This window comes from Schistocerca nitens, chromosome 3 (assembly GCF_023898315.1).
Source record: "Schistocerca nitens isolate TAMUIC-IGC-003100 chromosome 3, iqSchNite1.1, whole genome shotgun sequence".
NCBI classification, from domain to species: domain Eukaryota; kingdom Metazoa; phylum Arthropoda; class Insecta; order Orthoptera; family Acrididae; genus Schistocerca; species Schistocerca nitens.
Window position 1 is genome coordinate 380,702,370 of NC_064616.1, and position 22,352 is coordinate 380,724,721.

The 22,352-nt window shown below is 40.0% G+C and overlaps 1 protein-coding gene across 2 annotated transcripts in view; it reads left to right on the forward strand.

The window, feature by feature from the left end:
* LOC126248318 (protein inturned) overlaps positions 1-22,352 on the forward strand; it is a 267,846-nt gene that overhangs the window by 92,950 nt on the left and 152,544 nt on the right. For both annotated transcript variants that reach the window (XM_049949205.1, XM_049949204.1), the window contains exon 9: positions 14,797-14,874. In XM_049949205.1, the coding sequence (XP_049805162.1) occupies positions 14,797-14,874 (78 nt within the window). The remainder of the gene's footprint in view (positions 1-14,796; positions 14,875-22,352) is intronic.

A 22,352-nucleotide genomic window follows, 5' to 3' on the forward strand; every position in this document is an offset into this window, starting at 1 on the left:
GCTCCCCTTTCCTCATAACTGTTCTTTGACTGAGTCCTACAGTTTTCGAGGTACACTCTAAAACTTTATCGGCAGGAATCGACACCGGCCCCTGAACGGAAGCAAATTCTTTTTCTTGCTCATAAAACTCATGCAGCCTCTGTAGCAATTCCAAAGCCTGACTATTTAATGGAACTCCACGACGCAACAGATTGTCGCTTGGTGATCGACATTGTTTTGGTGACATTGTTTAATAAACAGAAACTGTAGTCGAGATGGTATCACAACACGACACAAAAGTAGGTGTTTGCACACTGACATACAATGTTTACACGGAAGCTGGCAACGTGGTAGTGTCAATGCTGGAACCAGCTTTTGTTCAGTGCTGTTATTGATTCAGAAGACGCAGCACTTCTCGTTCCTCACTTGTTTGTCAGTTATATTGCCAACTTTAGGGCACTTGGGGAGTGACCTTGAAGTGACATGTTTCAGCGGCATGGGTTTAGTAGAAACCACATATAAAAATACTGAAAAAGTCCACAGAATGGCATTTGAGGATCAAGAGTTGATGGTGTGTGAAATAGCTGTACACACAAGTGCATCAGAAAAAAAGTTTATGCTACATTTTACATACAGAAGTAACTAGGAAAAACTTATTTTTAGTTATTTAGCTATGTTTTCCACTTGTCCATTAATGTGTGTTGACACAATGATATAGAATGAGTAAAAATATATAATTTAATGTTACATACATGTCTTTGACCATCACATATAATGAAGTTCATAAGGTATTTGTCTGAAAGTGCACGATGAACAGTTCAGGCAAGAAAAGAATAGAAGCTTTTGAAATTTGGCACTACAGAAGAATTCTGAAGATTAGATGGTTAGATTTGACACCTAATGAGGAGATGCTGAATTGATGTAGACAGAAAAGAAATTTGAGTAACAACTTGACTAAAAGAAGTGGTCATTTGATATAACATATCCTGGGGCATCATGGAATCATCTATTTAGCATTGGAGGGAAATTTTTGGTAAAAATTGTAGAGGAAAACCAAAGCTTCACTACAGTAAATACATTTAAATGGATGTAGGGTGCAGTAGCTATGCAAACATAAAGAGGCTTGCATAGGATAGACTGATGTGGAGAGCTTCATCCAGCTGGTGTTTGGACTGAATACTACAGCAGCAGCAGCAGCAGCAGCAGCAGCAGCAGCAACAACAACAGTGATAAAAGAGAACTTTGTTATGACTTACATAATTTTGTTAATTGATTATATAAACATTTTATTGAATATGTAAACACTTTATTGAATGTATGAATACTTCATTAACTTTGAGGGAACTTTACTATGAGTTATAGAACTGATAAAATATTATTATTCCTGTACAAATAAAACAGAAAGACTGATTAAAACTGGAACAGCAAAATCAGAAAAATGTGAGAAAGAGTCTGTCTGTTCTGTTGACAAATTTATCAAGAGAATAAAAAGCTTTTTTTCCAGTCAAAATGCTGTTACTTTACTTTTAAATAAGTTCTTACATTTACACACATACTCTGTGAGCCACTATATGATGCAAGGTTGAGAGTATCTTGTGCAACTAGTCATTCTCTTTTCTGTTCCACTCACAAATATTGTGAAGGAAAATCAACTGTCTATATGCCTATGACATGAGCTCTAATTTCTCTTATCTTGCCTTTGTGGTCCTTACGCAAGATGTATCTTGGTGGTTGTAAAATTGTTCTGAGCCAGTCAGAAATGCTGGTTCTCTAAACTTTCTAAATAGAATGTCGTCTTCCCACCAGAGATTCCCATTTGATCTTGGAGAGCATTTTTCTAATACTCACTAACCTATAACAAATCTAGCAGCATACCTCTGAGTGGCTTCAATCTCTTTCTTTAATCATTCCTGATGGTGATCCCAAACACTTGAACAGCATTCAAGACTGAGTTGTACTAAGTGTTCTATATGCTGTGTCCTTCATAGATCAGTCATACTTTCCTAGAATTATCCCAGTAAACTGAAGTCATCTGGTCACCTTCCCTACTACTGACCTTATGTGCTTGTACCAGTTTATATGACTTTGCAACATTAAGACCACATATTTAATTGACATGACTGTGTCAAGTGGCACACCACTAATACTACGTTTGAACATTACAACCACTCAGTGATGACAGATTTCTGTACACTACAACATCATCAGCAGTCACAGAATCCTGCTCACCCTGTCCGTCAGATTTTTTATGTATAAGAGCATAGAGTGGTCCAGTATCTCCTTCCTGTGGCACTCATGATGATACCCTTGTCTCCCTTGTTTCTGATGAATGCTTACTGTCCAGGATAACATACTGGGTTCTATTACATCAAAAGTCTTCAAGCCACCCACATATCTGAGAAACTATTCTGTATGCTCGGAGCTGTGTTAACAATATCCAATGGGACCCTGTGTCAGATGCTTTCCAGAAATCTAAAAATATGGATTCTGCCCCTTGCTGTTTTTCCATGCCTCACAGGATATTGTACAAGAAAAAGGAAAGTTGATTTTTTCACAAAGGATGCCTTCTAAAACTCTACTAATTTGTGGGCAGAGGCTTTTCTGTCTCAAGGAAATTGCTATGTTCAGTCTCAGAACACACTCAGGAATTCTGCAGCAAACCAATGTTAATTTTGTAGGTCTAATCTCTTACCTGTCTTATATATGAGAGTCACCAGTGTATGTTTTTAGTCACTTGGGAGTTTGTCTTCGGGACGAGGTTTATAATAAATGCAAGCAAAGTAAGAGGCCAGTTCCAAAGGGTCTTCTCTGTAAAACCGATTTGGAATTCCATTCAAACCTGGAAACTTATTAGTTTTCAACTCTTTCATTTGCTTCTCAATGCCAGTGAGAACTATTTCTCTGTCCTCCATGTGGTACTCTGTGTGACAAGCAAATAATGATATGTCTGTATGGTCCTTCTGTGTGAATGATTCTTTAAATGGAAAATTTAAAACTCGGCTTTTCTTTTGCTGTCTTCTACTGCCACATCAGACTGGTTAATGTGTGGCTGAATAGAAACCTTCTGGCCACTTAGCGACTTTACATAGGATCAGAATTTCTTTGTGTTCTTGGAAAGATCCTTCGCTACCATATGATGGTGAAAGTTGGATGCTTCATGGATAAGTTTATTTATAGAAACACCAATTTTTACAAACTTTAGCTGGTCAACATTTCAGCATTCATTTTTGGACTGAGATTGCAACAATCTCTGTGTCCTCAGCATTTTATGAATTTTGTTATTAAACCATGATAGGTCTTTTTCATCCTTTAATCTGCTTACTTGGTAAATATTTCTCCAGAGCACAATTTACAATCAGTTTAAACTTTTGCCTTAATTCCTCTATGTCCATCATATTGGAACCAAGTGATGTCCATTCATTGTGTGTCCTTTCCAGCATAAACTCTCTCCCAGCCTGCTTGGTGTCTTTATTAACTTAAATAACCATTGTCAGTGTGAAAAAATCATGGTCACTATTCCCTGTCTCTCTACTGACACAGTTCAATAAGGTCAGGCATGGTTGCAGCAACAAGGTTCAGATTATTTCCATTGTATGTGGGTTGTCCAACTAGCTGTTCAAGACAGTTTTCTGAAAATGTGGTCAGGACTGTGTCACAATACTGTCATTCATACTCCCTCGATGAATTCATAGATAACTCACTCTGTATTCAGTAGATTAAGCTCACCTCCAACTGATATTCCATGATTGGGATAATGCCAAGCTACCGTGCACACACTTTCTACCCTTCAGATCACCTAGGCTGCTTACTCACATCCAAATAACTTCCCAGACTCGATTTCAAACTGTATAGACCAAATATTTTCATTGATCGTAGTTAACACTCCACCCTCCTATGCCACCTAACTTGTCTCATATATGGATTTCATGTCTTGTCGTTAAATATTTTTGAGCTTCCTACTTCGGGTGTCATCCAGTTCTTGGTTCCGAGTATAATTTGAGTATCACAGATTTCCTGGAGGATGGTAAATTGGTGAACTTTGTTATGGATACTTCAGAAATTTACTGTTAAAAATTTGACATTTAAGGCATCTCTACTCTGTATGTGATTTTTATCATGCTCCCTGTGTGTTGACTAGTGAGTGTTCATCAGACATCAAACTATCACCTAGCCTTAAAAAACCATGTACACTCCGCAAGTACTCTGCTACCTGAGTAGCTGCTTCCTCTGTGTAGTGCCCTCTTGACCTGTCAAGGTGCAACCCACTGCATAATGCAGCTCCATAAATCTGCAGCCAGGATCATCATAGAATCAATGGAGCCTCTGGTTGAGCGATGTTCACCATGACTGTCTCAATGCAGGATCGCACTCTGCTTGTAAAGCTGTATTACGAGAATGATGACTGTGCACTCTGCAGAAGTTCTGGACACTGAAGGGTTTGAAAAAAGGCATTGGTCCGATGACTGCCGTGGATCTGGAGAAAATGATTCAGAAATTCCAAAAGATGGGTTCTTTTGGTGTGCAACTTGGTAGAGGGAGGAAACGAATTGATTCGACGTCTGTGGAAGCAGTGGCCACAGCAGTGCAGGAGGAGACGAGTGGTGGTGTGCAAATGTGTAGTGCATGGAGAATTCCCCGAACATTGGACATACCCATGAGCATGGTGTATAAAATCCTACGAAATGTCCTTCTTTGCTATCCATTTAAAATTAACCATGAGCACAAGTTGCTTCCTGGTGATGTGCCAGCAAGAGAGACCTTTGCTTTAGAATTTCTTGCTCGCGTGGAATTGGCCAATGATTGGCTGTGGACGATTTTGTGGACAAAGCCCACTTTCATCTGACAGGATATGTCATTACACAGAATTGTCAAGTATGGGCAACGGAAAATCCACATGCAAATCAACCAGTACCACTTTATCCTGAAAAGATCACTGTATGGTGCGGGTTTACAGCATCGTGTATCATAGGGCCATATTTTTCGAAGAGACAGGTGCTCCCGGTCCCGTTACCTGTACTGTGACTGGTAAGTGGTATGAGTGTCTTTTGTGCAACCATGTCATTCCAGCTCTCCAACAGTGTTGAGGTGTGTATGGGATCATTTTTATGCAAGATGGCACACCTCCGCACACTGCAAATCCAGTTAAGCAGCTGCTGAAGCACCATTTTGGAAATGCTAGAATTGTCAGCCGCCATTTCCCTACAGCCTGGCCATCCCGATCACCTGATCTTAATCCGTGTGACTCCTGGCTGTGGGGCTATCTGAAAGATGTTGTGTTCAGTGTTCCAACTGCAAACTTAGCTGCATTGAAGACACATTCTGAATGTGACACCGGAAACACTCCAATCAATTGTGAAACATGCTATTTCAACTTGTTGCAGAAAATGGTGGACAGCATATTGAACATGTATTGCACCAGTCACGTGGGAATTAATAATCCGCTTTGATTTTGGATGATGCTTTTTATGCAAATTTTAGGCTCCAGACAATTAAAAACTGATATGAGTGATGCTTTTGTATGTGGTTTTTGGCCTCAGGACAATTAAAAACTGTTTTTTATCATCAATTGTGATATGACCTTGCCGTGGTGGATGGGCTTACGCAACTAACAGTATTGCACCTGCACATCCATGCACACTGAGTACTACAGTTTGTTTAATGTCAAGGCATTGCTGTATGATTGATTTGTCATTTGTAGTCAACCACTATTAAATTATGATGCTTACAGCACCATCTATTGCTACATTTTGTAACTATTTATTTTTCTTCTGTCATATGTTTTCCCCCTTCTCCAATAATATTCCATTGCAATGTGACATCATTAAGACCAGTGTTGTTATTTCTACAGTGGTTTGAAAGTTTAACTTTGATTATAATCATCCTGTATATGTCTGATGTGGCCCAAATTTTCAACTGACCCCATTGATTTAAATCAATGCCCACTTGCAGCCAAAGTCTGTAATTCCTTTGTGTCTTATGTTACAACCTCTCACTCGCCCTGTGGTAAGTATGGTTTCCCCACGATGGGTACACTGGAAAGCCTCATCATGATTTAATATTACATGGAGTTTAATTAAAGATTTTGATACTAGTGCATTTTACACATTTCAGTACCATAAACAGATGCTCCAAGTCACACTCTAGCTCACATTTCTTTCTTGTGTTATGTTTCTGGTGTCTTTCATTTGTTACATAACGTAAAGGAGTGATGATTATGGACACCATAATTAAAAATATATATTGTGAGGTAGTAGTCTGTATATCTACTGCTTTAAATAACTACAACTGAAGGTTGTTGCGTCCAAGCAGAATGGTGCAGTGGTTAGCACAGTGTACTCGCATTTGGGAGAATGATGGTTCAGTCACCATCTGGCCAGCCAATTTTAGATTTTCCATGATTTCCCTAAATCACTGCCGGCAAATGCCGTTATGGTACTTTTGAAAGAGCATGGCCAATTTCCTTCCCCATCCTTTTCCGTTCCGAGGTTGTGCTACATTTCTGCTGACCTTGTTGTCAATCTCTGCTGACCTTGTTATCGATGGAATGCTAAACTCTGACCTCCCTTTCTTCTTTTGGAAGGTGGTAGTTACTCTTAATATTTTTTTCCCCCAAAGAGACGTTTTTCAGTGCCATTGACTTTTCGCAGTAGATGATTCCATAAGGAACCGATATAGGCAGACTGTGATTATCTTTGATACTGGAAACTAGCCTCATGGCAGAGGTTGCTGAGCATAGCCTTTTCAGAATTTGGAGAGTGTGATAATTTCATTTAAATCTGACATCAATATGGACACCTAAGAGTTTAAGCACTCATTCTACGTGTAATACGTCTGTGAATGTAACTGGAAGAAATATTAACATGTGGTGTAAATAATTTCATTTAAATCTGACATCAATATGGACACCTAAGAGATTAAGCACTCATTCTACATGTAATACGTCTGTGAATGTAACTGGAAGAAATCTTAACATGTGGTATAATGCTAAGTACCATCTACTGGACACTTAAAAGTGGTTTGCAGGTTATGTATGTAGATCTAGAAAGAAGAGTTTTGAGCAATACATCCTCTATATCTGCAGACATTCATGTGCAATAACAATCTCCTGTAGGCTTTAATTGTCAGAATGGAACTGAATGTACTTGGTTTTACAGAGATTTATTGCTAGTAAATCAGTCGACTATTACGGGACATCTACATGTAATTGGTGGACAGTGGCTTCCAGATTAGTGGAGATTTTGTTGTGCATCACAAACACACATTAAAATTGCATGTGATATTGGATGACAGAGAAAGATTGTTAATCTAAGTGAGAAATAATAATGCATCAAAAATATATCCTTGTGGAACAATGCAATCTACTAGTCACCTGTCAGACTCATGCCATTCATACCCATTTGTTAACAATTAAAACTACTTTCTGCTGTATGTCCTAAAGATAATATATTAAATACTTGTGCATTTTTATCCAACTTTTTTCTCAAGTACTATCACCTGTTCAACGAAGTCAGACGTTTTTGAAAGAGCCCTAAATATAACACCAGTAAGCATGATAAAGTGGATTTGGTTTGTAGAAATACTTTTTTTGAGATTCAGACTACACTGCCTGACAAAAAATGCAAAGTCCTCATGGTTGGCATCCAAAACAACTTACAGTCATCTCAGAATGGCAGTTCCTATATAGTTTTCAAGTGAATATTATAACATTATTCCTGGAAAATAATGTCCAGTTCAGGTGACAATGTTGAAGGTGAGATCTGGTGACTGTGGTGGCCAGGGGAAATGCAACATTTCATCCTTGTGCTCACAAAACCAATCCTGGACAGTGCGAGCTGTGTAAGCAGGGGCCTTGTCGTCTTGGAGCACAGCATCACTGTTGAAGAACAAACATTGCACCATGGGGTGGACGTGATCAGCCAAAATGGTCACATAATTCTTGGCAGAAATGTGACCTTGCAGAGTACCCGTGGCTGCCGTAATCATCACCAAATGCCTGCCATGTAAAACTCAGCCAGAAATTGGAAACAGTGTGAAACAAGACTAATCCAACCAAATAACTTTCTTCCATTGCTGCATAGTCTAGATTTTATGGCTTCAGCACCATGTTTTCCTGTTATGGGCGTTTGTGTCACTGATAAGCGATTTGGAATTCCAGTTCATCCTGCAGTTCCCTGCATATTGAGCTCTCTTCATGTTGTTTCGGAGCTAACAGGGTTCACGAATGCGACATTCAGTTTGTAACGTCTACGCTCGGGCGGACGTTAACTCTTTAAAGCCTGTACTATGGTAATTTGACGGGCTTCACCTTATAAGAAAGGATTTTAGTAAATATGTTGACCGCGTGTACCTGAATGGAGGCAAAATCAGACTTACACCCACTCAGTAACAACAATGATACGTCAAGCAAGTCTAAAGTGCAACTACACGTTAGGACGGGCAAGAAACATACACAGCAGATGCTACCAATTGTTAATAATACGGTCGCCAGCCTAATTAGGCATTAAGTGAGTTTTTTCCTTGTACAAGTGGATGTACGTACAAGCATAACAACACGTAGTAATACTGCATTATATGGAAAATTTTAGAACCAGAAAAATCTACTGAACTAATACTTTCCCTTTCTGTACTAATTTGGACAAGCTATAAATACACAACACTGCACTATAATGATTACTACAAACTGTGTTTTGTCTATTGATTCGACTGAAATCGGGCATAGGTTACCCTAGAAATAGTACTTTTGAAACACACATACAATGTCAATTTTAATAAGGGTAAAACACTGATAAATTTAGGTTTTATATTGACTTTAACTTTGCTGGTCAAATCAGTTCAGTACACTTCAGAATTTAAGTGAATAGAAAAGAAAAGAGTGGAGGGGGGACCCTGAAACTGTTATGATCACTGTGTTGAAACTATTAACTATTGGAAGCATTAAGCACTCAAGATTTACAATATATGAGTTACTACTCTTTTTGTCTTATTACTTCCTCATCTAACTACCATTATTTTTGTCTCAAATTAATTAAGCTTCATTACTAAACCAATTCCAAAATCATCTTCCAACTTTGTCAGACCTTTGTTCTTTGCTTATATTTTCATTAACAATAAAGCTCCTTAAACATCTTTCTAGCATAGATAGGTCTGCAGGTAATTCTTATTAACATAAACTTTAAATCTTCATTTCGGGACACTCGGATTGCACAACATGTGGAAAGGACCCTGTCTAGGTTAGTGATGAGGATAATTAATTGATAGGACAATTCTGGTAAAAGTTAAGTTGTTATTGAACAGTCAGGAACAAAATTAACGCTGGTCCACACGAATACAATTCTAAAGATTCAACCTGTTCGTGTCGATGCGGCGGTTGGCGAGCGGCAAGATGGCGAGGCGCTCAGCACACGTACAATCACAGCTATGGCTCTTGGTGTATCGGCACTTTGCTTCTTCTTAGCGTCGCAATCCTTTTCAATTTAGTGCCTATAGAATATAGCCATGCTGTATAGTCGTCGGAAATGGCACATCCGAGGCTCAATGAAATCACGTTTTCTAGGAGAGCCTCCTCGATCCAGAGCGTGTTTCTCAGACCGATGCCCAACTCCGACTATTACTGCTGAGCCCGTTATGCCGTGCCGCGCCCGTGTGCATTTTCCCGCGCTCGCCTGCCATCCACCTTTTACCGCTCCCCTACAGACAGGGTATTCACCAAAGGTTTTACATTCCACATATCCTAATACATTGCCTACGTCTGGACCAGGCGCACAATTACAATTTTAAACATGTTACAATAGATTCTACTTGGGTTACACTTCAATTCTGTTATAGCATTGCTTGAAATTTTACATAAATATTAATATTCACATCGAAAGTTGCTTACAGTTTCTTTAACGTAATGACACGAAAAGAAAAAGAAATGAAATCAAAACATTGCTTACACTAATTTATCGAAAATCAGAAGAAAAAATTATTATATGTGCAGTTGTTGTTGTTACAAGTTCTGCAGTGACTTCCAGCTGTCATCCTCTTATTTATTGTCACAATCATCTTCAATGACAATACATCATGATCACTCAACACACACACATGTTCCACTTTCCCTGTATGCGGTATAAATCTTCAATATGGTGCCTCTTGCAACACCCCACTTTGGCTACCTTCATTGTGAAACCATCCACCATATGAGCACCAACAGTTTGCCCACATTGTAATGCACTGAGCTCCAACGTAATGTGTTCACAGGTATACAGGATACTGTTGTGGCCATGACTGACACTCGCAACATATTGAGAAAATTTCACAGGTGCAACCTGCAGGATTGTCTGCATGTCATTGTCATTTATGTGTGTTCAGGCACACATTTTCTCAGTGTTTCCATTTTTTTCTACCCCTATAACTTCATACATGTACTCGCCATCGGCAGATATGTAACTGATTAGAGCAGCACTTCTCTGTGACTTGTAGAACAGACACCAGAGTGCATTAGTGTTGATCATGTTTACTGTTGCTAATTGGCTCGGTTGGGTGTATAATGGGTGTGGACAACACCAGCTGTTGAATGATCGCTGTTAATGATGCAGAGATGCATACCCGTACGAGGCAACAGTATAAGCACCTGACCGAATTTAAAAGTGGCAACATTGTTGGTCTCCAATTGGCCATCTGGTTGAATTGTGCAATATCCGTATTTAAGTGGCATTCAGATATGACAGTGCTGTGATCTTCAGACTGCTTGGGAATGTGAGGGCAGGCATACTGGTGAACCACATCTGACCACTACAGGCAAGAATCACTATATTGTACACCAATCACATTGTAAACACTCATATGTGTGCCCGTTATCCAAGAACAAGTAATGGATTCTCTACAACATTCTATGTCATCCTGCACCATTGGTCAGAGACTAGCAGCAGCTGGACTATGGAATTGCTGTCCCATGCAAAAGCTGCAGTTGACACCACAGCACAAACGGCTGCGTTTGGAATGGTACCATGATGGTAAGCATAGATTGCTGATGAGTGGAGTTGCAGTGTGATCCATGTTGAAGTGCAGTTCTGCAGTACTCTTCGTGACCATCATCAGGGAGTATGGCAGCCACCTGGCCAGAGAATCCATGCTTCCTTCAATGTTTTCTAGAGACACAGCAGTGTTGCTAATGGCTTTATGGCGTGGGGATCCATCAGGTATGACTTCAGGTTATGGCTGCTGGCTGATAGTGATTGGGGAAACTCTGACAACACATTGTTACATCACAAAGATCCTGCACTCTCACATTACCTCTCACCATGGTGAGTGGCGGTGAGTGTGGTGCGATTTTTCAACAGGACAATGCTCATGCAGACATGCCACACGTATCTATGAACTGTCTGCATGATGTTGAGGTACTCATGTGGCCAGTAAGATCACTAGATATATCCCCGATAATGTGTATGGGACCTGCTAGGACATCAAATCTGTCCCAGTGCCAGTATCTAGGTTATCAAGAACCAGTACCAATAGTTGTGCACCAGTTTGCCTCAGGAGAGAATACAATGCTCTTCTGACACACTTCCAAACCTAATCATTGCATGCATTCAGGCCAGAAGGGGTGCAATGTAATACCAAAAAGTGGGCTCATACTGTCAAGTTTTTTGTAAATTTGACTCAATTTTACACTCAGGCAGTGGAATTTTTGCTGATAATAATGAAGCTATCGAGAAACAAATGTATATCTTAATAACAATACTAAACATTTTACAATATTTTTTGTGATTTAGCTGTGCAGAGTTGTTTCATTTTTTTTAATTTTTTTTTTTAATCAATATACAGTTCTTGCATTCTTTGTCACTAAATCCTTATGCCAGTGGTGATCCGTAGCTTATTGTTAGAGTCTTTTGTTTCAGTTCTGTAATCCCTTTTTGGAAAAATGCTTTCAAATATTAGTGTCACTTCATTACTGAACTAATTTTACTTGCAGCTGGTGTTTTCTTCATTTTATTCAGAGCTCCAATTTACTTCCTTGAAACATGAAATAAAGCCATGACTAGTTATAGCCCTAACAATTTCCCACTAGAGCTCTGCTGATTCTTGTGAACATTTATGCTGTTGATTATGAGTCTTTTTCCATACTGGTCAGAGAGTCCATTTAGAAATTGGCTAACAGATGTGTCAGTAATTCTTTTCCATTCTATAAACAAATTTTTAGTTAGAATGGTTGGGCATGAAGTTATTTTAGTGAGAAAGTTACAAAAGAAACACAGTTATATCTGGACATCAAATTTTGCAAGTCTGGTGTGCCCTTCAAAATTAGAAAATTTATATTGAGTCCACAGGCAGTATCACAATTCATTTGCGCTTAAACTTGTATGACAGGAGAGAGCCTAACTACTCAACTGCACTGACTTACATTTTTCTACATTTAAAGCTAGCTGCCATTCACCACACCAATTAGAAATTTGTCTGTCATCTTGTATCCCTCTATTTATTCATATTTTTCATCTTTAGGCTTTTGACTGTGTGAATCACAGCATTCTTTTAAGTAAATTAAAATATTATGGCATCACTGGTAGTGCTGCAAAGTGGTTTGAGTCATATCTCATTAATAGAAAACAAAGGGTGTCATTACGTAACACTTCAACAGTAGGCAATTAGACATCATCTTACTGGGAAGAAATTACATGTGGGTTCCCAAAGGTTCCATACTAGGTCAACTACTTTTTCTTGTGTATATTAATGACCTGTCATCTGTTACATTACCAGATGCCAAGTTTGTCTTATTTGCAGATGATACAAACATTGCAATAAATAGTAAATCAAATATAAACTTAGAAAGAGCAGCTAATCAAATTTTTCCTGACATTAATAAATGGTTCATAGCCAATTCACTGTCATTAAACTTTGGATAGACCCACTATATGCAGTTCAGAACTTCCAAAAGATTTTATTCTAGTGTGTGTATAAAATATGATGACAAGGAAATAGAAGAAGTTGAGAGTGTAAAATTCTTGGGATTACAACTTGATAATAAATTCAATTGGGAGTGACATACTAATGAACTGCTAAAGTTCCTAAACAAGTCTGTGTTTCCAGTGCAAATGATGTCAGACATAGGAGATATAAAAATAAAAAAACTGGCATGTTTTGCTTATTTTCACTCCATTATGTCATATGGTATCATATTTTGGGGTAACCCCACGAACCAAGAAAAAAATTTGAAGAGTACAGAAGCATATAATAAGAGTAACGTGTAGTGAAAATCCAAGAACATCATGTCGAAACCTATTCAAAGAATTGAGCATACTAACCACAGCTTCTCAGTATATTTATTCCTTAATTAAGTTTGTTGTAAATAATAAATCTCTTTTTTCAACTAACTACTTAGTACACAGTATCAATACTAGTAATACGAACAATATACATAAAGATTTAAAATCATTTACTCTTGTCCAGAAAGGAGTCCAGTATTCAGCAACGCATATTTTCAATAAGTTACCAGCAACCATTAAGAGTTTAGTTTCAGACAAGGCACAATTTAAACATAATTTAAAAGAATTTTTGGTGGCCAACTCCTTCTATTCCACCCATGTATTTCTCAACAAGTTCAGTAGACCATTTTAATGAAAATTTATTATACCGGTACTTTAATTTTTGACAATACTTGGTTGTAATAGCCAAGTAACTACCTACTGTGTGAATGGTGGATGTACAGAAAACAGATGTAAGTCTTAAGTCTGTACTTAGTGGAAGTTTAATTTTAAATCTTGTACATAATTTGACTGTTCTTAACTGAGGTTCATTGAAAAGAATAATTTACTTTAATTTTTGACAATACTTGGTTGTAATAGCCAAGTAACTAGCTACTGTGTGAATGATGGATTTAATGAAAGCAGATGTAAGTATTAAACCTGTAAATATTAGAAGTTTAATTTTAATTTGTGTACATAATTTTACTGTTTATTGACTGAGGACCATTAAAATTAATGAAAATCAATTTTTTCTAATTACATTTTGTAATGTGTTTATCTGACATGTTCCACACCGAGGAGGATTCCCTCTTTTGTGGGTCTATGGAATGAATAATTAATCTAATCTGATCATTAATTTAAAAGAAGGTTTAACTCTATATTGGAAAATTAAATATTAGTATTCTGTTGCATAAGTAGACAGAATTAGTGTAAGCCATTATTTGCATCAGCCCAAACTTTTTACCTCTCTGTTTATAACCTGCATCTTTAACCAACGCTGCTAAATTGTGGTGTCTTAATAGCACTTTATTAGCTAATTGTTAGCATGAAAACCAGTTTTATGAGTGGAACTTGGCTAGCAATTCTGTATAAATATGTTGTTCACTTGACAGATCTCTTTGTGGTGTTGTATGGAAAAAAGAGGACAAGATACTGGTGATGGTAATCCATCAGTTTAGGTGGTGATTAAGCTTTACAGCACTTTAGCTGCATTTTAAAATAACAGATTTTGTGAAGCTATTTTTCCCATTTAAATAACAACCATCGCCAGTAACAACAACAACAATAACATAGCACAACTACACTTAAGTGTTCCCTGATCACTATTATCAACATATAGTACTTAGATCTGGAGAATGTCAGGTTTGCTGACAAATAAATCTGTGAAGGGAAGCCATACAGAAGGAAATGATCGAAGCAATATGCCATATGCTTTTTACTTTGAATGTGGTGTGGGACAAGTACATGGGAGTGATATTCTTCTTTTTTAACAATTAAATGGACATAATTTCACTTTCTTTTTCAATGTATTATCATTTATGATTCACATGTATCTTTTGTGTATAAATTAAAATTACTCTTTATTTTTTACTTTCAGGTGTCCGTTGTGGGAAGCACACCAGCTTCTGGCAGATATTATTCGTAACCTCGAATTTTGTTATAAGACAGTGCCTAGGTGAGGAAGCAGTTAAATATTTTATTTAATATGATATTCCTTCCTATTAAATATCTAAAACTGCAGAATGAAAGCTAAAAAATTAAACTGATAAGATGAAAATACTTACTGAGGCAAGGACAAAAGTGAAATGTACTAACCGATATGGCGTCTTGGAGGTTTTTCTTTGAGTCTACGAAGTGAGATGGTGCAGTGGTTAGCACGCCAGACGTACATTTAGGAAGACCGTGGTTCAAATCCACATCCAACCATCAAGGTGTAAGTTTTACATGATTTCCCTAAATTGCTCCAGACAAATTCCAGGATGGTTTCTTTGATAAGGCATGGCAAATTTCCTTCCCTATACTTGAAACAATTTGAGCTTATTCTCTGTCTCTAATGATATCAAAATTGACAGGGCTGTAAACACCAATCTTCCTTCCTTTTATGAGTTTCTAATGATAAAATGTAAAAGATAAAGGTTTAGGAAGGTGATAGGTGTTTCCAAGTAAGGTCTAACCACCCATTGTTGTGGCCATTACAATAACAGAGCTCATGATTTATTACAGCTTTTGTGTGTGTGTGTGTGTGTGTGTGTGTGTGTGTGTGTGTGTGTGTGTGTGTGTGTGTGTGTGTGTGTTATTTTTCTATTTGTTTTTAATCCATACCTTCATTTGAATTTTTCTTGTGTTCCAAAGAGTATTCTGAACTCTAATTAGAAACAAATGACAACGGGAAAAATTGTATTTACTAGGTGGCAGCAGAGTGATATAAGCATAGAAAAGGAGAATGCTCATAGTCTTTCAGATCCCATGTTTGTTTCTACCCTGTCTTTGTAGGTGCAATTTGCTCCTTAATAGGTACTTGGTTCCTGTCACCTGTTTGGCCCAGATCCTTATCCCCCAGCCTCCAAACACACTTTTAATATTGACTGTTTATTTTTTATTTACTTTTATTATTACTTTTTTCAATTTTTTTATCATTTCCATCCTCCCATATCCTTCTTATACCCTGTCTATTTTTTTATAACCCGAAGTTTATGTTATGGCCTTCTCTCCAGTAGTCATACCGAGCAAAGTAGTACATTGGTTAAGACACTGGATGCATATTCAGAAGGACAATGTATCCATTTCCCATCTAGCTACCAGGACTTGGGCTTTCCGAGATTCCCTAAATTGCTTAATGAAAATGCAGGGGACATTCCTTTGAAAAGGACATGGCAGATTTCGTTTCCTAATTTGAGGTTGTGCTCCACCTGTAATGATAGTCTTGTTGTCAGGACATTAAAATCTAATCAGCTTTTCTTCCTTTAATCTGTTCATCTGTGTTTCATCTACACTTCTTTTCCAGTTGCCTCCTTTCCTGATTTTCGATCTGTCAACTATTCTCCCCAAAGTCTGTAACATTCAAATTTAATCTCTTAAGTGAATATCAGTGTTGATCTTCCTCTCTCAGCTAAGTTCTGAGTGATACAGGTGTGTGTGTGTGTGTGTGTGTGTGTGTGTGTGTGTGTGTGTGTGTGTGTTAGCCTAAATTATTATGTCAAATTTATAAATTATTACCCTGAAATTGTATAACAAAATTGCTAGAGGTTAAAAATAAGTTGATACTCATAATAATAATCTTAACACTCACCAACTGGACCTGGCTTAGTTTAAGTTTCTTTAAGAATTTCATCTTTCCCTAATTTAACCTAATGAATCTTTGTGTAAAACATGCCAAGTTAACTGATTATGTCTGAAGCTCTAAACCTACAAAATATCCCAATTATCTTAACCAAAATTAATGTAGTGCTTGCATCTTCAGCGTTGTTAATATGTGGGGTACAAGTATGCAAAGAGTATATATGATAGTATGCAATTTTATTTGTGTAAATTTATACATAGCAGAAGTTAAAACTACTGTCTGTCTAGGTCGCTGGCTAGGTAAAAACTGGCTTTGTTACCACAGATAGTCTGCCAGAGTCCTTGCTAAATTTCTGCCACAGTTTTGTCCATTTGCCAGCATGGAAGTGTGTGGCACTGAGACTATCATACTACTACCTCTGCAGGAAGAAACAAACAGTAATTGCCAGCTTATGAAATCACACATGGATCTAGGGAAATAGTACTCATCATCCATATCCCATCATCTCAGTTTCAACCTCTTCTCTTGATGTCTGGCAGGGGGCAGCATCTGTGTTTTGAGTGTGGGTGTTGCATAGGAGCCCGTGCAATAGTGGCCAGCAGTTCAGCGGTGTCTTTGACACTCGGGTATGCCGGTTTACATCAATTGATGACATAAATTTCTTTCCCTCCTTTACACAAAGTGTCATCATCATGTCATCCAATTCTCCAACTGGGTAGGGGCGGTGGTAAGGCAGTTCCAAACTTTAAACAATGTTCTTCAGCACTAGAATATGGGTTTTGTCAGGGCCAGGTCTGCGAAAACAAACGTGGCTCGTTAGTTGTGTACAAGCAGATGTTCATCTCAACACTTCCATCTTCTTAAGTAGATTTGTTACAGATCAGGTATTATACTAGCAGATGTAGCTGATGGGAAGAAGAATTCACCTGGCAATCACAGAAGCTCACCATGCATGAGTTCTGCCACGGACTCCTGACAGTCCTCCTTCAGCACTCTGTGCAGTTCAAGCAGTACCATCAGAGTGTGTCCATCCAAGATCCAGTTGCAGAGCATGAAGAGGGCATTCTATTATACCATTAGAATCTGCATGTTATGGTATCATGCTTCTGAGATTTGTACCATATAATCATCCCATAGTATGGAGTACCTCTGCCACCCATTGGCAATTTTTGTTGGATGTTGCATGTTCCAGTTAGCTGAAATGCACTGTCCAGCCATAAATAAAGGCATGGGTCACACTCTCTGCTGTTTGATCTTGTTGCGGTAAAGCATCTGACACTTTGTGAATCCATCAGTCACTCTCAGGCAATAACGGAAGATGTGAAAAACAGGTAGTTGGATGATGGGATCCACATGCAGGCAGCTGTGTAAAATGTACAGTGGCAGCAAATTTTCCTAGCCTGTTCGTGGTATATCATTTTGCCTTTCTGGCGGGAGAGACATTCCTGGGTCCATGAGTAGCTGTCTTTCTGTGAACCATGCCATACAAAGTGTTGTGTCAGTAGTGTCCTCAAAATGCCTGATGCTTGGATGACTTAGTCCACATAAGGACTCGAATTCATGGTAGTGCAGTGATGCAAGTACATATAGCTGCATCCAGCCAGTGGCTTCATCACAATACATTGCTAAATCAATGCCTGGCAGTGACACACACCACAGCTGAAGGGTCAGTGTTCCTTGCAGCAGTTCCTTCAGTTCTGTGTCATTATTGTGTGCTGCTCCCAGCTCTTCAAAATATGTTGGCTGAGATATAGTGCCATCTCTGACCAGTGTGTCAGCAACCACTATTCAGCACCACTAATATGCCAAATGTCACCCATAAACAGAGCAATGAAATTCAGATAATTCATTTGGACTGATGGACAGTTGTTCCAGAAGTGTGGAAATGTAAACATTGGCAGTCGGTGCTCAGTGTATACGATTCAGATGTGGCCATTGACCATAAACATAAAATATACACTCCTGGAAATGGAAAAAAGAACACATTGACACCGGTGTGTCAGACCCACCATACTTGCTCCGGACACTGCGAGAGGGCTGTACAAGCAATGATCACACGCACGGCACAGCGGACACACCAGGAACCGCGGTGTTGGCCGTCGAATGGCGCTAGCTGCGCAGCATTTGTGCACCGCCGCCGTCAGTGTCAGCCAGTTTGCCGTGGCATACGGAGCTCCATCGCAGTCTTGAACACTGGTAGCATGCCGCGACAGCGTGGACGTGAACCGTATGTGCAGTTGACGGACTTTGAGCGAGGGCATATAGTGGGCATGCGGGAGGCCGGGTGGACGTACCGCCGAATTGCTCAACACGTGGGGCGTGAGGTCTCCACAGTACATCGATGTTGTCGCCAGTGGTCGGCGGAAGGTGCACGTGCCCGTCGACCTGGGACCGGACCGCAGCGACGCACGGATGCACGCCAAGACCGTAGGATCCTACGCAGTGCCGTAGGGGACCGCACCGCCACTTCCCAGCAAATTAGGGACACTGTTGCTCCTGGGGTATCGGCGAGGACCATTCGCAACCGTCTCCATGAAGCTGGGCTACGGTCCCGCACACCGTTAGGCCGTCTTCCGCTCACGTCCCAACATCGTGCAGCCCGCCTCCAGTGGTGTCGCGACAGGCGTGAATGGAGGGACGAATGGAGACGTGTCGTCCTCAGCGATGAGAGTCGCTTCTGCCTTGGTGCCAATGATGGTCGTATGCGTGTTTGTCGCCGTGCAGGTGAGCGCCACAATCAGGACTGCATACGACCGAGGCACACAGGGCCAACACCCGGCATCATGGTGTGGGGAGCGATCTCCTACACTGGCCGTACACCACTGGTGATCGTCGAGGGGACACTGAATAGTGCACGGTACATCCAAACCGTCATCGAACCCATCGTTCTACCATTCCTAGACCGGCAAGGGAACTTGCTGTTCCAACAGGACAATGCACGTCCGCATGTATCCCGTGCCACCCAACGTGCTCTAGAAGGTGTAAGTCAACTACCCTGGCCAGCAAGATCTCCGGATCTGTCCCCCATTGAGCATGTTTGGGACTGGATGAAGCGTCGTCTCACGCGGTCTGCACGTCCAGCACGAACGCTGGTCCAACTGAGGCGCCAGGTGGAAATGGCATGGCAAGCCGTTCCACAGGACTACATCCAGCATCTCTACGATCGTCTCCATGGGAGAATAGCACCCTGCATTGCTGCGAAAGGTGGATATACACTGTACTAGTGCCGACATTGTGCATGCTCTGTTGGCTGTGTCTATGTGCCTGTGGTTCTGTCAGTGTGATCATGTGATGTATCTGACCCCAGGAATGTGTCAATAAAGTTTCCCCTTCCTGGGACAATGAATTCACGGTGTTCTTATTTCAATTTCCAGGAGTGTAGTATGGCCTCATAGACAGCCAGAACTCTGTATAAAATTGTGTCCAAGAGTACTGTCTTTCTGTCAGCTTTTTGGTGGAAAAAACCACAGGATTTCCAGGTGCAGTGGACACACTGTTGCAAAACCACACTCACACACAAGACTAAAGCATCTGAAGAGATCACCAAATGTACTCTACCCAGTGCGATGTGTAGTGCAACCCACACGAGACTTAACTGACATGTTTTGAATGCCTCCTGTAGATGATTATTCCATGTGAGGGGTGTGGATTCAATTCATTGTGGGGCCAGTTAGGACCACATGTAGTGGCTCCAGGAATTCGGTGATATGAGCTATAAGGTGGTGATACAAGTTTACCATAACTAAGTATCAGTACAGTTCTCACACTGTAGTCAGGACGAAATACAAAACTTATTTCAATTGTGCCCATAACACATTAAATAGTATTCAGTAGTACTGCATAGTTTCAAACTGGTGGAAAGCTTCTCATAAATGATGGTCATGTTCTCCTGGTGAAGATGATGACACTAGCACATGATGAATGTAGCAGAAACAGAAATCTAGGCAACCTTCATATGTCATCAGTAAACCTTTGGAAAGTGTGTGCAGCATTGTGGAGGCCATAAGACGTAGAGGAATTCAAATACTCCAAACAATGTTGAGCTAACCATATTTTCAGAGGCTACTGGGATCTGTTAGTAGGCCTAGAAAAGGTCCAGTATCAAAAGGTTGTATAACCAGAAATGTGACACACAAAATCTCCAATTTCTCACACCAGGTAATGGTTGGAAATCATCTAAGCATTTAGTGCTCTATAATCTACACATAGCTCTCAGCCAACAGGCTTCTTTGCCACCAAGTGCAGCAGTTATGTCCACGTGTCTTCCGTCAGCTGTGCTGTGCCCACCTGAACCGTTGCATCAAATTTCGCTTTGGCAATCTGGAGTTTGACAGGACTAAGACAGCATGCTTGATAGGAGACACGGTGGCCTGGCTGTAGTCTCTATATGGTGTGCTGTAGAGTAGCATGAAGTGGGAAGTGGTGAGAGGGCAAAGTTGGTGTGACACATCCACTAAATGTATAAATGACAGAAATTCTGTTATGAGGTGTAAGAGATGAGGCAGTATTGTGATGAAATGCACTGTCAGATCCCTGTAATGAAGTAGCTGACCAGTTGTTAGTACCGAAGTTGTTCAGTCCAAGATGCAGCTATGATGCATGTGAGGTATGAGGTCATAAAAAGACAGAAAACCCAGATCTACAATGGGGCAGGTGACATAAGTGACTATAAAGTGCCACTTGAAAGCTCACCATAAGCCAGTTTCAGATTTAATGGCTACATCTCCACAAGCCACCATAAGCTGCACAGCAGAGGATACCTTGTACTGTTAATAGTGATTCCCTTTCCTCTTCCACTCACAGGAGGAGCAAGGGAAAAAAACAACTGTCTATATGCCTCTGCATGAGCTGTGATTTCTCTTGTCTTTGCAGTCTTCAAGCAAAATATACATTAGTGCAGTAAATTCGTCATTCTGCAGTCAGCTGCAAATGTCAGTTCTGTAAATTTTCTCATTAGTGTTTACCAAAAAGAATGTATTCTTTCCTCCAGGGACTCACATTTAAGTGACAATCATCGTAGACGTGTATGGAGGCAACCCAGTCAGGATGAGTGCCTTAGACACACTGTCCAGTGAGTGGAGCAAGGTGGAGGTTCCCTACTTTTTTGGGGTGGCATTATGTGGGGCCAACATACACCACTGGTGGTCATGGAAGGTGCCGTAATGGCTGTACGATATGTGAATGCCATTGTCCGACCAATAGTGCAACCATTTCAGCAGTATATTCGTGAGGCATTCATCTTCATGGATGACAGTTCATGCCCACATCTTGCACATCTTGTGAATGACTTCCTTCAGGTTAATGGCATCGCTTAACGGGAGTGGCCAGCATGTTCTCCCGACATGAACCCTATCAAACGTGCCTGGGATAGATTGAAAAGGGCTGTTTATGGATTATGTGTCCCACCGACCACTCTGAGGTATCTATGCCGAATCACCATTGAGGAGTGGAACAATCTGGCCCAACAGTGTTGTGATGAACTTGTGGATAGTATGCCGCAATGAATACAGGCATGCATCAATGCAAGAGAACGTGCTACTGGGTATTAGAGGCACCAGTGTGTACAAAAATCTGGACCACCGCCTCTGAAGGTCTCGCTGTATGGTGATACGACATGCAGTGTGTGGTTTTCGTGAGCAATAAAAAGGGCGGAATTGATGTTTATTTTGATCTCTATTCCAGTTTTCTGTACAGGTTCTGGAACTCTTGGAAACAAGGTGATGCAAAACTTTTTTTGATGTGTGTATGTGGTGCAAAAATTGTCAATTGTCCCTAAATAATGAAAAGTGTGTAGTCATCCACATGAGTGGTAAAAGGAATCCGTTAGACTTCAGTCACATGGTAAATCGATCAAATCTAAAGGCCATTAATTC